The sequence below is a fragment of the Sparus aurata genome, chromosome 23, assembly GCF_900880675.1.
Source record: "Sparus aurata chromosome 23, fSpaAur1.1, whole genome shotgun sequence".
Lineage (NCBI taxonomy): Eukaryota > Metazoa > Chordata > Actinopteri > Spariformes > Sparidae > Sparus > Sparus aurata.
The window spans coordinates 10150015-10167725 of NC_044209.1; the positions used below are offsets into that span (position 1 = coordinate 10150015).

The following is a 17711-nucleotide window of genomic DNA, read 5'->3' on the forward strand; positions in this document are numbered from 1 at the left end:
GCCGTCTTGAAGAGGCAGGCGCCTAAACAACTATTTGTGTAACAGCCTTCTAACACAATTCAGCTGAGGTTTTTCGATGGTTCAATCAGACTGTTAAAAAAAAATTGTTTAATGTATTGGTGGTTTTGGAGGAGCCCTCTGAAGTCTGGGAATATACACCTTGGTGGTTTATCTCATCTTGGGCTCAGAGACCTATTTTTGTGAATGAGTGAATAATAACAGTGTCCAGCGGTGGCCACCGACAACAACAAATTGTTGTTCCAGCCGTATGTGATGAGGCATCATCACAGAGAAAGTTGTGATGTATAATGGTGAAACACTTCCTGGCTTAGATTTTGAAAATTCTAAAAAGTTTAATTCTGTAGAGCTGTGACGATTATTGATTACTCGTCAACTATTTTAATAACCGAATAATCGGTTTGAGTATTTTATTTATTTTATATATTTTTTCTTTTTTTTTTAAAGTCCAAACTTTCTGAATCCAGCTTCTGCGATGTGAATATTTTCTGGTTTTACTCCTCTGTGACAGTGAACTGAATATCTTAACATACATAACAAATTATGGGCCATCATATACTAAGAGATACGCTACATACTGTAAAATGGAAAAAAAAAGTAATTGTTAAAAAAAAGAATAATAATAATCCTGGCATTGTGATATTTGAGCCCACAGTAAGTTGAGTACATTCATCTCCAGTTAAGAGTAAACATCATTATGTGCTCTCGTTAATAAAATGAACAGATTGGAAATGGAAGGGGTTACCTTTTTTCCCCACTATTTGGTTCACTGTAATGTAAATGACGTGTTTGGGCTCTCTTAACCTGCCAATGTTAACACTGTTTCATCGATGCATCATTCATATTTGATTAAATATGAGTCAAAATATAGAACTGCAAACACCAATTAAATAAGCACACAACACTCAACGTAGAGCACTTTATTGTGTATTTAATGGTGTATATAAAGAAGCAACAATCATTCAAAGCCATCACTTATATTCTAAATGCTCCGCAAATACTCGGTTTTCAATGTGAACTCAGCTTTAACAGATGCAACTTGGAAAATGGTATTTAATGGTTATGATGCTGTTGTGAGCCTACATTCATCATACTTGACACCTGTAGAATTCAGTCACTCTAGAACACAACAATTCATATCAAAACACATATTTCTAAGCTAAAAGGAGACTTTGAGAGGCAGATGAATAGAAAAAATACAAAAACACAAGTTTTGTCTCGGTACTGAAAAGCTTACAGACATGAGGGTTCTTGCAACCAAACCTCAAACAGCTGGTTAATCAGAATAGTCAAGAAATGAACAGGGAAAGGTGCGAGAACAGATTAACAAAAAAACATCCTGCTTGAATAAAGAGCACACAGGTAATCAAATATCTGGTGTTTCCATGTAGGAGTCAGAAACCATCCGTAGAAACAGTCAATGAATAACCCCTCTGTCCTGATCATCAGTGTTACACCAACAAAAGAAGATCTCTACTCTTCTCTGTGACCACTTACCAGACAAAACCATATCTGAATCTCAAACACAGCTGCTGTGATATGCAAAATATAACTGAAATTGCAATATGGCTCAGTGCAAAAAACAAATTTCCAGATAAGCTGCAACTACTTCATAAAGGTCAAATGTGTAATAAAATAAGTGCTGAAGTGCTGCAGAGATGCCCTGGAATATAGATCTCCTTCTCAAGATGTAGCTTCAATTCATGCATGTTATATGTTAATATGGAACAGCTCATTTTCAACAATCCACAAGTGGGTAGTTCCGAATAGAGCAAGTTATGGTAGCTGGCACTTTTCTGACATCTAGTGGAGACTAAGAGAAGTGGCGTATACAGGGCGAGTAGGCACATGTTTGAAATAACTTATCTTTTGTATTAATAAACCCATTACAGCTATTTTAAAATAGAACAGTTGTGACATTTAGTTATAGTCTCAGAGAAAGCTATCCACTCCTATCTGTTGAGGGGAAATGTGTTTAATGTTCACAGAAAATGTTTTAATGAAGATAAACAAATTTCTCTGATGTCATCTCTATTCACTTGAATGAAGACCTTTATAGATATGAGTGTTTATCAACACCATGCGACAAACAGACAAATTAATCATGTAACATAGATAAATTTCATCTTTATTAATTCGCAAAAGGATAATCCAGTGGTTATAAAATCGAGCATAGTCTATATTTCCACATCTAGAACTGTACAACAAAACAAAGACCACAAAAGAGAGAACAAAAAAGTCAAAGGTTAAAACCAATGAAATGCAGAAAAAAATAACACTGATACTTGAAGAAATGTTAGATTTACAAATTGAGAAAAACAAAATAAAGTTAAATCGGAGTATCTGTGTTTTGTGTGGTATCCTGACTGTGCAGGATTAAATTGATCGGTTTAGACAGAAGGTGGTAAACAACAGTTTACATTCATATAGCGCTTCAGGAGGGACACTTGTGGGTGTTTGTCGACAAAAAACAGACTTTCTTCAGCAGTAGGTCAAAGTGCAAACATTTGAATGTGTGTGAAAAATGATGTTCGTACCTCTTGAGTATCAATCCACTGATCCACTGACAGTAGTATAAATATATATATTCAGTAAAGCTGACAGAAAGAGAGAAGGGAGAGTCTGTATCTCCATGTAATAACAAATCCCTCTCATACGCAAGATTCAAAAATACCCTTCTCCGTTATTCAAACTGCACTTGTGGAAGTGTCTTGAATTATGGGATATGTGGAATCAATGTCACACACTTAATATTAAAACAAGTTTTCAACATCAACAATAAATAACAGCATTCATTCAGTGCAAAACTACACAATAATGGAAAATACTATGCTTTCTAATGACGCCAAAAAAGACATTAAAGTCAGTGAAGTTGTTGATATTACAAACCCATTCTTCAACACTCAAATGAAATGTCTTGTTTAGTTCAACAACAAGACATTAAATGCATCCATTTGAATTGTGTAAAAATTTAATTAATAACTGATTAATAATGTATCACTGCATCATTGTAACATCACTTCACAAGGGAAGTAACATTTAACTGTTAAAGCAGCAATGGGGAAGCAGAATAAGATTAACACATGATTTACAGAACTGATTTCTCCTCTCTTCTAGCTGGTAAAGAAGATATTTTATTTTGAAAAGGTCATTCTGGCTTTATTTGACCCCATAACATAACAAAGTAAACAAGGTCTCAAAATGTCATGGTATCATTTTAAGTCCCAGCACAACACTGATGTACAATTTGTAGGTTAGAGGTCAGTTTTGTTGTCCTCAAAATTTAAAACCAACAACAGTTGGAAATTTAAATGAGTATTTTTTGTTAATAACTTACACTGTCATGGTGACCATTTTGGCATCGAAGAGTGACTGAGACCTTTGATGGTGTCGTTTGAGGCTGCATAGCTGGTGGTTCACAGCTGACGAGGCATCAGGTGGTCATAGTTCATGGATTCGTGTCAGCGTGTGTGTGTGTGTGTGTGTGTGTGTGCACTATGTCTGAGCCAGCTGAAGTTCCTCCAGTCCATGTTTGCCAAGGTGATATCTGGCCAAGTCTTTCCTGGTCACCAGTCCAACCACCTGCAGAGGGTCACACCCCAAAAAAATCATCCTCAGCACTGTGACATCCAGCAACATTAGTGTGATCAATACATTTGACTTTGATCAATATATAAACAGCTCAGAAGCACACAGGGAAATGAAAATATAAAATTACAGAGACACACAAACACGCACTCTTACCCTGTTCTCATCATCAACCACCACCAGGTGTCTGAGTCCCAGCGCTCTGAACAGCTTAAACACACGAGGCAGAGACGTTTCCTGCAAACAAACCACGTCTTTCAACTTTACATTCATTTAAACAACTTTGACCTCTAAAAAAAAAAAAAGATCAACAGTATAAATAAATAAAAACAGAAAAAAGACAGGAGCACAAACAACGAAAAAAAACAGACTAGCTTGAATGATTCCACAATAACAGTACCAAAAAAAATGACAACTGTGTCTGTGTTACCTGTGGTACAGTGTAAGGTGTTGCGTTCATGAACTCAGTGAGGTCCATCATACACTCCCTCTCGTCCTGGGAGACGTGGATGCTCTGGATCGGAGGGAAGCGGGGATAGGCGTCTCTGAAGTCCTTCAGCTGGAGTTTCCTCTGGGTCAACCGGGACCGAGCCAACTCCACAAACACCTGCCAGAACAGAGCAGGGACGAACACTTAGCTATCCCATGTCAGCTGTCACATCGGTGATGTAGCTGACAATACTGACAGCATTTCGACATCACTTTTTCCTATTGCTGATGTTACCTTGTGCTTGAGGAGAACAATCAGCTGAGAGCGGAGGATGAGGCCGCAGAGCTTTGCTGGCTGAAAGGGGGAGGGGGAAAAGAAAGGAAAGTGTGAAAAATGAAAGAAAAACTGCTTCTATCCACATTGAAGCTTAACCTCAAAGTAAAATCCCTTCGGGTAGTATTATAATGTTCTGTGCGAGGAGTCATCCCGAAAGGCAATCGCATGCTTTATGTTAGTTTTTGTAGTGTATTGTGTATCATTTTAATTATTCAAGTCAGTTACAAGGTACATGGTAGATTTATTTGTCATGAATTGCCCTAACCACCAAAAAAAAACCCATTCAAAGAAAGAACCCAATCCATTAAACAGTACCTCATCACTACCAGTGACCTGCACGACAACTGGGAAGCCGTTGTGATTGGTGGATGTGTTGCTGAGGGTGTCCACGATGGTTCCTACTTTTTCGATCCTGTTCAGACAGGTGACCGGAGAACTCATCACCTCCCTGGATGTAAAGAATGAGGGGAGAAAAAGCAGAGTAAGAAATCTAAAGTCATAGTTGACCAAATTCTTTAAAAGAGGGAATTCTTGTTTCACAATAACACTGAACAAATAAAACACTACACCACCATGTCTTTGAATGTTTTGAGAAGAATTTAACAACCATCCATTCAGAAAGGCTCTAACTCAACCATTAACAAACAGGAAGGACCTTACCTGGCGGTCAGCCAGTGGGAGGTAGCAGGAGCCTCCCAGTGCAGGAAGGGGACACTCTGCAGCTTGATGTGGATGTCATACAGACCCTGAAGCAGAGCAGACAGGTCTGTCTGTGTCCCAATCCCATTCAACATCATAACTGTATACCATATGCACTATCTATGTACTATACCAAGAGACCAACATACCTAACTGCTTTGTACCTGCAGGAAATTACACTACTTTAATATGTAAATTCCATGCTGAAGTTAAACAAAAAAACAAAAATTATATTTTGAATGGTAAATGTTGTTGGGTTTTTTTGGATTTTTTACTGTAAATGTGTTACATAGTCAAAACCTGCAGATAATTTTGTGTTAGGATTTGGGACACAACAACATTGTGTTTGTGTCTCTATACTGTCCTCTAAACTTGCCTGAGTTTGAATTCTGAGCTTACGGATACTATAATATGGATTTATAAGGATCAACTGATGTAACACATAGGGAGGTAACATTGTGTTGTCTGTACTTCTATACTCACCTCTACAAAGTAGTCTCCGACTATCTTGGCTGTCATGAGAACGAGCATGATGGGAAGGCCGTATGTGACATTTCCAGTAGCCTCCACCATGATGACGGTCAAACTGAGAGTCATCCTCACAATGCCACCTGTGGAAGGCAGTGAAGCATTACAGATACTATACTTTCATATTTCATTTTACAGAGTATCTAACGGAATAGATGTGTAAATATGGATTATTTGAAAAACTGCTGAGAATCACTGTGATTGGTCATAACAACATTGTCCATTTTTTATTTCCTGTTAAGCACTAAAAACTAAAACACCAACGATGTGAGGATTAACATTACTCACCCAACTGAGCTGCAGCTCCAATCAAGGCATACTTCCCTGGGTCAGCCCAGATCTGAAAAAAACAAAAACAAACTCACAGCAAAGTCAAACAGTGAGTCATAACACCTGGTATATTAGTTTAGTTTAAGAGTAAGACTTTCACACAATCTCTCCACTTCCACAAATACATTTTTGGTTAAATGTTGGTATTCTTAACACTGAGAAAGTGGAACTGCAATGGGAAATGTGGTTTTAAGAAAATCACACAGGCATGAGGGTTTTTTTATTCCTATCAAGGGAACAGGAGATGAAAGTTGTTGTCTTGCTGCACAGAGTGAAGCAAAAGAATCAGACACTAACCGAGCCACTGGAGGTGATGGCGGCCAGCAGTCGTCCAAACAGTCTTCCCCAAGCTGCTCCTATTAGCAGTGATGGGATGAAGACTCCGGCAGACACCGCCAGGCCGTAGGTCCAACACGCAAGGAAGAAATAAGTCAGGGTGAACAAACCCAGCGTTAAGGGATTGTAGGTATCTTTAAGACAGAGAGGAATGAGAGGTGAATAAGGTGATCATTTGAAAGAATTCTTGTGAAGACTTATTTTAGCAAATGAACAGCTTTACCAGGCTGGTTATGGAAGAGACTACGAACACTTCTCTCAGGAGTGTTGAAGAAGGCCGTTGCCATGGAGTTATACTCCCCATCTGCACAGAACAACTGAGAGAGAGAGAGAGAGAGAGAGAGAGAGAGAGAGAGAGAGAGAGAGAGAGAGAGAGAGAGAGAGAGAGAGAGAGAGAGAGATTTTGTCTATTTATGTTTATTATTACCGTTATAACTTGTATTAAGATGCTTTGGCAACATTGTATTGTATACAGTCATGCCAATAAAGCCACTTGAATTGAATTGAATTGACACTACAGCTGAGCTAGCAGCTGTAATGTTGTACAGTAGTGCTGTTTAGCTAATGGTAAACAAGCATGCTAACATGTTCAAAATGACAACACTCTGATGGTAAACATTATATATACTTAACACGTTCACCATCTTACTTTAGCACATTAGCATGCCATCATTTGCTGATTAGCACCAAACACTGAGGCTGATGGGAGTGTTTAGACCTGATGGTGTGCCAGAAGAATAATCTAAGTTATTACAGTTCATCCTATGGGGAGCATGAACGACCAAATTTCGTAGCAATCACTCAATAATTGTTGAGCCATTCACTCACAAATATGAGCATTATGGCAGCACAGGATCAGTAGGATTCATTCTATGGAGACTAAGAATGACAAAAGTAAGTACCTGCAGTGGGTACTCCTCAGTGTGCTCCGGCCCCAGAGGCTGACAGTCATTAGAGAAGTATATCATGGTGAATGACACTGTTGCTGTCACTGCAGCTACCAACATGGCCTCCATCACTTGCAGACAAGGGCGATGAACATACCTGTACACCCACGCACGCACAGACACACACACAGGGGAAATCTGAAGTCCTACATATAATGGTTTTAATGAATCTGAAACTTCCAAAATGTTGATGTACTGTCAGCCTCAATGTGGACTTTCCCAGGTGACGAGGCAACATTGGGTGCAATAAAAACAGCTGAGTGGAAAACAAAGCTTTACTGCCAGCTCTGCCATTTTTTGCCTTTGGGCGTTGTGGCTGCAAATGTCAAGTGGGCTCAAGACTTCATCGCTCACAGTGATTGTGACGGTGGATATTTTTGGAAGCTGCCCAGACAGGTACAGAATATGATAAACTGCGCATACATCTTCAAAAGCGCCTACAGCATCAGCTGATCTCCTGAAATGTTTTAATAAATGCCAGAGATCAGAATATTTTATTTCCTGCCATTTATGCTGACTGATGTAACACAAACACCTTATAAATCTAACAGTGGAATGTGTTTTTTTCCTTTTACAATTACAATTCTTTGAACCCAGGCTTTGCATGCATCCTACTCAACATTTACATATTAATGCAACCCAGTTCCTATCAAGATGACTAGTTCATTTATTAATAATAACTATCACATTATCTTGTAAACATTCATTCTGATATTGGCAAATTATGGCTACTTACATAAGTACTTACTTAAACCATATTAATTCTTTGTTAAATCTGAATTTGAACAAAGTTGAATTTTCAACTTTTTGAACTAATGGTAACACTTTGTACATCTTCATGACAAGCCTGGGTCTATATTTTTAAACCTTTAAGTTTTTATTCCTTGTGGGTACCTTTACCTCTTAAGTGTTACTCTAAGTCGCACTTAAATATCCATTCTGACTGAAACTGGCCACTCTCATACATTTCAATGCAAACCAACACCCTGGCAAATATACATTTTAGTCATAATTTTCTGTACTGTATGTACCATCCAGCTCCTGACAAGGAAGCAGGAACAGCAAATATCTTAGCAGAAGTCTCCTCCCATATCAGTCAGTCGGTCCCCCAGTGATCATACCTGTTCTGACTTTGTGACTATTTTTAAGCACAAGATGCTTTGATCCTGAGAAGCTCTTTAAAGCACTTAGCTGAAAACTTCCTCGTCCTACACCCAACCCCATCTCTGACAGACAACAGCAAAGCCTTCGTGCTAAAATGTGTCGCGTTTCTTGGCATACTGCATGTACAAAAGCAACTGAAATGTCATCTATCTCTTGATTGCAACATTTTTCCTGAAGATGATGACAATTTGTTTTGTACATGTAAGCATGTCATGCCTTCTTAAGCCTAACCTGATCCTGAAGATGGTCAGCCAGTAGTTGAGAACGTTGAACAAAGCTCCCAGTAATCCACCTGCAGAGGAGGAAGATGAAAAACTTAGAAACATACACATAGAGGGGCTGTCATGTTTAAAACGTGAAAAAAATGGCGCAGTTATTCTTGATTCAAGTGCACCTGGTGAAGAATAGAATAAAATAACTTTTACCTATAGCTCCCATAGCGATGAACAAGGGAATCTCATAGAGGTTATAAGCCACACTCTGAAAAAGTGTACAAGTAACATCATGTCAGCTATTACACTGACTAACAAACAACACATTAAAAAAAATGTATGTGTTTCTCACATCACTCTCAAAGCGTCCAAAGTTGATGAGACCAGGGCTGGAAAGGTCTCCTGTTTTGTTGTGATAGATACTGAGGAAGAAGTTCAGGGTGAATGTAGAGATCATGGAGGCAAAGAACTGCACACAGAGACAGAAAACAGGGAGGATGATGAATGTATTAGGAGTGACAACATTTGCCTCAATACAAGCACCTTGACAACACTACATGATCATTAATAATGTAATTATGATCCAGATGCACATAAGACACTGTGACTTACTATCCTCCATGTCAGCATCTGGTTCCAGAAAGAAGCTCCCTCCTCGAGAGAGAACAGAACACCACCTGTCAAACAAAGAGACCAACAGTCAACAAACCAAAGCAGCATTTTAACTACATAATCATTTACTCCACTTGTCTGATGATGAGCATCCATTCTATAATGTGCTGATTTGAAATGGATGCCAGGTTAGATGGTACCATCACATGACATCCTCCCGGCATGTTAATTGATTAGTGCACAATTGGAGTTGAACATTTACTGGGTTACATAAGTTAAACTGCAAGCAGACACTGCTTGTAAAGCATTTCCATGCTACTGGTGAACACGTCTGCAGGGCATGAGGCAGCGTTTTCCCTACAGCAGCATTTCCCATACATAGGCTATACCTGGGCAGTCTACCCAGATTGATTAAGACATTTATTCTTCATCAAGACACACTTTTGTCATTTCTTAATGCACACAGACTAGCAGACTGCGTGGTCAAATGTGTCAGATTTAACATGCGTTGACTGATTCATGCATTAAGTAACATGCAAAAAAATAGTCCATCTTAAATGTTCACATGTGCTGCCTTTAGTTTTTGTAGACTGGAAGAAAAAAAACTTCACTGTGCAGCTCAGTCAACCAACATTAACTAATAAAGATAAACACATCCTTCTATTCATTATGAACTCTTTTGGCTGTTTCTTTATTTGTGAAGCATTTGTAAAGACTCATTGCAGAGGCAGTCTTTTGAGCTTGGCCAGCTTGTGCTGCATCCACAGTGCCTGCAGGAAATTAAAGCTCGTTTGGCAAGGTTAACATGGCCTAGCCTATTATATGAGCCTGACCTCTGCTTGCACTGCAGCCTTTTCGCAGAATGAATTTTCAGATGTGGTTCAACTTGCTCAGCACACAATCATCAAAAACTTCTTAATGCAAGTACAACCTACTGCTTCACCACATGGTATTGCCTAATCATACAAAGGTAGATGTTTGGCTGTCCGCCGCATAATATTCTCAACATAGTCAAACTATTAATTAAGTCAATTGTACATATTCATGTGGACAGTTATATACCACTACCCTTACCCTAACCCACAGCTGACAAATGTATGTACATTTGACACAGTAGGAACAGTGTTATATAACCTTCGGAACCATTACTTTAGACATGCAGAACTGTTTTTATCATATCACATTTTCAGTACTTCCTAACAGTTTTACAATCATTTCCAATGATAATATTGAGCAAAAGAACTTAAAATATGAGGAAAATTAATTTAATGCCGACACAGACATTGCACTGGTCTGTCAACTGGTCTTTTTGTAAGTACAGGAAGGAAGTACAGTTTTATTTTGTTCTCATATTCCTGGTCTGTATTTTCAAACAGTTCGCGCAATCGTGCCATCATCAATCGTCACCATAAAACTGCAGATTGACAGTACATCGCAAATCCTATTCCTTGGAGAACACACGCTTTTGAGAGTTTCCACACAGGTTTTTTTGTCTTTAGTTTGGGCATATAGCCATATTGGCTTTATAGCAGCTAAACTGCCTGCACAACTAAGGCACATTGTTAACAAAGTGCATGTGTATACTCTACTTGTGTGGTTTCTGAGGTTTTTACCGACTGGTGCTCCGAAGGCAGCTGAGACTCCGGCAGCAGCTCCTGCAGACACAAAGTCCCTTTTTTCTGTGTCCCTCCGGAAGTATTCAAAGATCTAGAAGCAAACATAAACTTATTACTTGTTATATATCTTTCAAACAGACTTGAGAGGCATCACACACATAATCGAGAGAGAAATTCACTATACACACTGACCTTGAAGTCTCTCTTTAAGGAGGTGCTCCTGCCCTGGGACACTCCTGCAGCTACAACAGCACCAGAGTGAATCATGGGACCTTCCTAAAGGGATTGCAGGTAAACCAGAAGTCAGCTATGAGAGGGTGTCCATGGCAAGACTTGGCAGTTACATACAAAGAATGAAAATTATGTTTAACAATTGTAAATCCCAACTATTTGCATGTGGTCTATAAATGAGGAGGTTTGTATATTGGTACAGTCGGTGTGAGTTTCAGTTTACCTTTCCGACAGCAAGACCTCCCACCACTGAGCATATTACACCACACACTTTCACCACCAGTGTCTGTGAAGGATAAACAAGCAACTTCAGGTTATGAAAGTCCTTCCTGTTCAAAAGTGGTTCAATCACATCCATTTACTTGTGTGTTATATGCGTCTGTACCTTGAGTCGTACTACCCGGGGAATCTTGACTCCATTCAGGTAACATTTTATCTGAGGAATACCACTACCTGCGGCTATGGGCTGGATGAGACAAAGGAGGAGGACATTGGGGGTTAAAGTAAAAATACACAGACCTTACAGTATTTATAATAACAGGAGTAATATCTTAGGAAGTGATTAGAGAATTATGGTGTTAACATATTCATAATGAAACTAAAAAACATTCACTGACTGATTGTCAAATAAAATGGCATAAGCAGCTGACATGTGGGAAAAAAGACACACTTAAACACTTCTCTAATCAGTCTTGTTGCAAAGGAAACTTAATAAACCACAGCTGCCCCGGCAAAACACTTTGGCTAACCAGAGTGGCACGAACAGAGAAGCAGATCCATCTTTACAAATGTTCCGTATTACACACTGCTTTTGTCCCATTAGTTTTCACTTCCACATCTATTTGAATGGCTTGTTAACACTTTTATGACTTTGATGACACACTTCTTCTAAATCCTGTCCTACAGGCTGAAAGAACACACAACAGAGGAACTGAAATTAAGACAGAAATTGGGCCTCCAAAACAGACAGTCATAATTCCCAAGATGTCACATTATTTCCTCTCCAGTCTTACCTCAAAAAATGCAACAATGATGGCCCCAATCATGACAATGGCAGAGTTGAGGACCGCCCAGAGGATGAGAGAGATCGACAGGCCACCCACCTCTGTAAACTTCTCTATGTCTGTGAAGGGTCAGAGGTCAAGGAAAGACCTGAGGGTCCTCATATCACATGGCTGAAATTTGCCAAACAGGGTCACACTGTTGCGGTCACTTATGATGTTTCAGTAGCTCTTATCAACAACAAATGGCTGGCAGGATGAAGACACTAATACTAAGTGTGATTATTTGGACAATATTTATGATTAGAACATAACTCTTTTCTGCAACAGCTAGACGGATTAAAGAGAACATATTTTTTAAGTTAAAGTAAAAAAAAAAGGGAGATTTGCACATCTTCTTTGATTATAAAGCAGGTCTAGGTGCTGTATAAATGCTGTGAAAGTATCAAAATCCTCAATCCACAGAGTAATGCGCTGAGCCCATTTTTCATAAGCTGCCTATTAGGACTTTAGTAGGGTTATGATGTCACAACTGTGTGACCACAGCCAAGCGAAAATGTGCTGATCAGTGACAGCAGACTGGGCTTGCTGGGAAGGGGGCCTTTAAGAGACAGGCACTAAAATGTAGTGTTCAGGCAGAGGATGAATATTAGTGTCGCTGACAGCATGAGGGAAATTGTGGGTTTGGTTTTTAATTAAAGCATGTAAAAATTCAAATAAAATTATGAACCTGAAAATGAGGATGAAATGGGAACTTTTAGATGTTAGAATATTGCTTAAGAATTAAATAATTAAATTAAAATTAAGAATTTAATTGTTGTAGGAATCAGGCGTTCAGTACAACACCAAAAACTCTGCAAAAGGTGAAGGTCATATCTCCAGGATACTCTCTTTGACCACTTGGTATTTAAACCCAGCCAGTTCCTCCACCGCAATGTCGATGAAACAGGCAATGAGGCCAGTCAGAAAGCCAATCAGACCACAGACCACCCAGCGGCTGATCTCCAGACACCGGAAACCCTAAAGATATAGTATGAAGAGATACAGGAGATATGAAAAGAAGGAAAATGCATGCATTTATATAAACACATGAAACTTACCACTTACCATATAACTCATTCTCCTCTCCTCCTCAAGAAACAGCTGGTTCTCAATGTTATCATAGTCCAGACTCTGGAATAAGACACACAGAAAAAAAATAAGTAAAATAAATGAAAAAAAAAACAGGTAAAGGTGATGATGTCTACTTTCTATTCTTCAAACAAAGATCTCGATAATGTGACACAACTGTCTGTGTGTGCATATAAATCTTTAGATCAATGTCAACAACTTCATATCAATACAAAAACATGTTAACACAAAGCTGATTTTATCAACTGTTTCTAGTTACCAGCCAGTTTAAGAAGATTATTATAAGATTATTTTCTCCTTCTTTTTTGCACTCCTCTATTGAGATTCATGACCTCGAGTGCAGAGTTTCTATACAAGTGTTATGGAATCAATTCACTTATTCTATTATCATTTGGCAACATGAGTCACTTTTAAAATCCGACATGCCAAAAAAGTAGTTAAGTTTCCAAAATGAAAGGCACACTTGGAGGCTAAAATTAGGCTACATCATAGTGTTGCTGAATGTAAACCAGGGTTTGAACAGTCATCTAATAATCAGCATTCTGTTTTGCAAGCGGGTTGTTTTACCTCAAATTTAAGTGACAGCAGCTTCTCATTGTGGGGGATCTCTTTAGGCCGCCCCCTAAGAGAGTCCTGCATGGGAAAACACAGAAAAACAGAGGTCACCACACCAACTATGACCTACAGTACAACCTCTGACCGGCTAAATCATGTGAGGGACTGTATTCAGCTGGGAACGGAGCTACTGACATCAGAAGAAATCACACACTTTGGAAACAAAAGTAATTTACAAGCATTTGAAACGACATAAAGAAGCCATTTTTCTACATCAGAGGATTGTTTTGACAGATTTGATCTAACTTAGATACTGGAGCACAGTAATAAATGAGGCAGATCGAAGATGCAGTGACTGTGAAAAAACAGATGCACCAGTGTTTCCTCCAGAACATTTAGCATGAAATAATCAAAGCTAAGTAAGAGGAAATTCTTGTCAATGTAGACTTTATTTATGGTCGAAGGAAACACTAGTGCAGAAGAGTGCATTCTGACATACAAACAAGCAACTACAGGCAATTCAAAGGCATTCCTTTTCATATATTCATGCAGTGTTAAGTGGTCCGTCTGTACAGCCGTATAATCAGCAACGAATCAAGCAACTAAATGAGATAACTGACATTCACATAGACAGAACAGAACTCTGTATGAGAAATAAACTTTTGTTTACAGCATACAACAATCAAGCACATCACATGCATGGCATCACATTCCCATCAGCTGAATCCGATGGTTTTTGTCACGGAGGGACACAGATCTGCTGTCTTCAGTTATAGCCCTATACTGGCTTTTATTTACTGGCCTGACCAAACCTGACTCTGGTGTGAGCTAACTCAAACACGTTTCCACTTTGTTGGTTTCAAGATTACAGCAAGAAGTTTCTGATACGGAATTGCCTAACTGCCCTGTTGTTCTGTACTTTATCTTAAATGTTCTTTTTTCCATCAGCAACCAGTGTGTTGGATCAGTTTCTGAAAATACTGAATGGTTTGAGCACATTATCAATCACATGGTCTGCATCAATTATCCATTTGCAATGCATCACGGCGGAACAGTCAGACAGTTTCCAAGCACGTGACTCTTCTGCAGACTAGATGAGTCAACCGTCACTCTGCTGATTTGGCCTTTCAGCGGGTGATTTCTGTGACAAATTTCCTATATTGGGCTTTAAAGGGGAGCAACTGGTATTAAATTAAATACTGTCTGCACTCTCATATTTATCTCAGGCTGCATCCAAAACATTTGGACACAAACTCAGTCTGTGTGTGTGATTAAATCACATTAAGTCAATAGTAAATGCCACCTAGATACACATTGATGATGTATATAATTTTAAGAAATCGCCTCTCATTTAGGGCTGTCATAATAACTACTTTCTGTTGGACAATATATTGTCCCAGAAATAATCCTTATCATTTCAAGACTGTTTTACTGTGTGCGACTGATATAATGATAATGTAACAGCATAATGACGTAAGCACAGCCTTTCCTAGAGCAATGAACTTTGATATCTTAATTGTAGGGAAAACCCTGCACGTTATTCCAGCGTCAAGTTGGCTAACGGTGTTCAAATTGTTATTCAAACTCACATGCAAACACAGTGGTTAATACTGAGGTCAGCAAATATGATCGAGGTCATGTACATGCCTTAAGAAGTCTGCAAGATATCCTCAAGAAGATTTGTACGATGTATGTAAGTTGATCACGTTATCATGGTGACAGGCTTGTTCGCATTGATTTTGTTGTAAATCACTGGGGTTTTACTATTATAGTGGATAAACTTCACTTAAGGAGTCTAAGAGAAATCCCACTAAAAGTCTTGATGGAGTGATGATCAACAGGAGCGACAGACACAAAGAGAACAAGTGCTATGACGCTTCGAGTTCGGACTTTACCTCTTCTGACGTAATCTCCTCCTCCAAATCCACCGTGCTGAGTCTGCCTATCTGAAATATACTGCGTCCTTCAGACAGCTACAGACATCACACACAGCAACAAATATAGATGGCTAAGTGTAGCAATTTACAGGCTGATGTTTTCACTTGACAGAGATGTTTTTATCCGACGGAACTAACACAGCATGTATGATAAAACACTTGTCTGATCATCACTGAATACAACAAGGCCCTACTCAGGTTCTATTTGTTTACTTATATTTGAGGGAAGAAAATAAAGTATACATGTAAATATCTACCTACTGCTTAAATACATTAACAAAAGAAGTGTAAATAGTTTAATGCCATCTATGGTCCTGATGGTGCAGGAAGTAGCTGCTGAGTCCTGGTGACAGCGTTAGAGGAAGACAGAAGTTGGATTTCCCCGTGTTTCTATATTAGTTCGGCAGGTGACTTTGTTTAATCTAAAGAGAGCTGGTCAAATATCACAGAACATTATCACACTTTGATATTGACTTTTGAGACTAAGTTGCCCTCTAACATAATGAAAGTAAACATGTACAGGATCAAAATACTATCTACAACAGGCACAGATGACCTGTAACTCTATGTAACACAAATTAAATCATCCTTAAAGCTAATGACTTAAGTCAGGTTAAGTCTTCCATGATAATGAATGTGTCCATCAGACTGCCTCTTCCAGTATCAGATCAGCCAGTGAATGGCCCAAGTAACAAGCCACTGAAAAGACTGGCTTGTCAAAACTCTCACTAATCTGATTACTTTTGTAGATATTTCTAGTTGACTGAATCCAACTGCGTGCATCCTGTAAGTAATTACATGAAAGCTAAGTTAATTACTTTCATGCCGTCCCAAACCAAGCTGCAACTGCAAAAACATACCATAACACATGAAAACACACCCCAAAATGAACGCTGTGTATGCGGCAGTGCATTAAAACTCAATACAGGCATTCATGACGCATGCAGCGTTTAACGTAACCTTACAGTGGTTTATAAAACATGACACAGCATCTTCTTAACGGTGCAAAACAGCTGTTAAGCTAACGTAGCTAACATGCTAGCTGTACCTGTCTGGAGTGTCGGGGCTGCTCGGAGCCGTTGAGCAGCGGTGTCCCCTCCCCGGTCGCCCCGGACTCGTCGGCTCGGCTTGACCACGACACTTTCTTCGTGATGTTAGCCATGGTGGCCTCCGCTAGCTCGCCGCCCAAAGAGACACAAAATTTATTTCATGAATTGCAGTTGTTGCTAGCTTACTACTGTTGTTCTCCCTCAAGTCCCCATGGTCAGCCCTGTAACTCGTGACGTTTAGTAAGGCTCGTGGGCAGGACCAAAAATATCAGTTTGGCGCGTTGGATGCTGGGTAATGTAGTTTACATTGTTTGGCCCGATAACTGAAGATGAGCGCGAAGACGTCGAGTCAACAGGCCTATGTTCAACAGTTTTTTTGTTTTTGTTTTTTGTTTTTTGTTTTTTTACCTGTGTTCAACAGTGAAAGAGGAAATATGCAGATCCTTGACATAAACTAAAGTAGCAATGTAAAAATGGTCTAAAGTAAAGGTAGAAACACGCCCTCTTGCAATGTTAGTATTACAACACTATACAAGTATAATTACTGTTGCACTTGCATTAATTTGTAATTAGCATGTTTACTTGAAGGCCTTCATTTTATTTACTGTTGAGTAGTTTAAATATATAATAGTCCAATTTCTAAGTTTGTCATATGTTTTGTCTGTCAAATCTTGAAATGTGATGTAAATACTATAAAATATTATTATTATTATTATTATTATTATTATTATTATAATAATAATAATAATATTTTCCTCTGAGATCTGGTGGAGCAGAAGTTTAAAGCATCATGAAATTAAAGTAAAAATACATCAAAACTGTACAGTACTTGAGTTTCTGTACTTAGTTGCAATCCATGTGTTAACCTATACAGTAATCCAATCAGCAATGGAAAAATATGTTAATTTGATAATAAATCTAAATCCTTTCTCACAGTACATTCTACAGTTGCATAGTTACAGTTGGAAATGCACAGGTGTAAACACATTAC

The 17711-nt window shown here is 38.8% G+C and overlaps 1 protein-coding gene across 3 annotated transcripts; it reads right to left on the bottom strand.

Moving 5' to 3' along the window:
* Positions 1–2116: 2116 nt before the first annotated feature.
* Positions 2117–16964, bottom strand: clcn7 (chloride channel 7). Of its 3 annotated transcripts, none has more exons than XM_030408068.1 (25): positions 16720–16964; positions 15630–15680; positions 13747–13812; positions 13156–13221; positions 12936–13068; positions 12061–12170; positions 11433–11513; positions 11271–11333; positions 11009–11092; positions 10814–10907; positions 9201–9265; positions 8941–9057; positions 8802–8856; positions 8608–8668; positions 7168–7309; positions 6489–6582; positions 6227–6399; positions 5888–5939; positions 5555–5682; positions 5033–5118; positions 4688–4820; positions 4331–4390; positions 4037–4213; positions 3763–3843; positions 2117–3600 (listed from the first exon to the last, which is right to left on the bottom strand). In XM_030408068.1, the coding sequence occupies exons 1-25, from the start codon at positions 16831–16833 to the stop codon at positions 3514–3516; spliced, it is 2373 nt and encodes a 790-aa protein (XP_030263928.1). In that variant the 5' UTR covers positions 16834–16964; the 3' UTR covers positions 2117–3513. The 3 variants fall into 3 exon arrangements, with proteins under 3 accessions (XP_030263928.1, XP_030263927.1, XP_030263929.1); XM_030408067.1 differs by having other exon boundaries at positions 15630–15707; XM_030408069.1 differs by lacking the exon at positions 15630–15680.
* Between the last annotated feature and the right edge of the window lie 747 nt (positions 16965–17711).

Coding starts and splice junctions, on each gene's coding strand:
- clcn7 (XM_030408067.1), bottom strand. CDS start 16,833: ATGGCTAACATCACGAAGAAAGTGTCGTGGTCAAGCCGAGCCGACGAG. Junction 12,171..12,935: donor ATACCAAGTGGTCAAAGAGA/GTATCCTGGAGA, acceptor GACCCTTCACAG/ACATAGAGAAGTTTACAGAG. Junction 4,821..5,032: donor TCCCACTGGCTGACCGCCAG/GTAAGGTCCTTC, acceptor CTTTACATCCAG/GGAGGTGATGAGTTCTCCGG.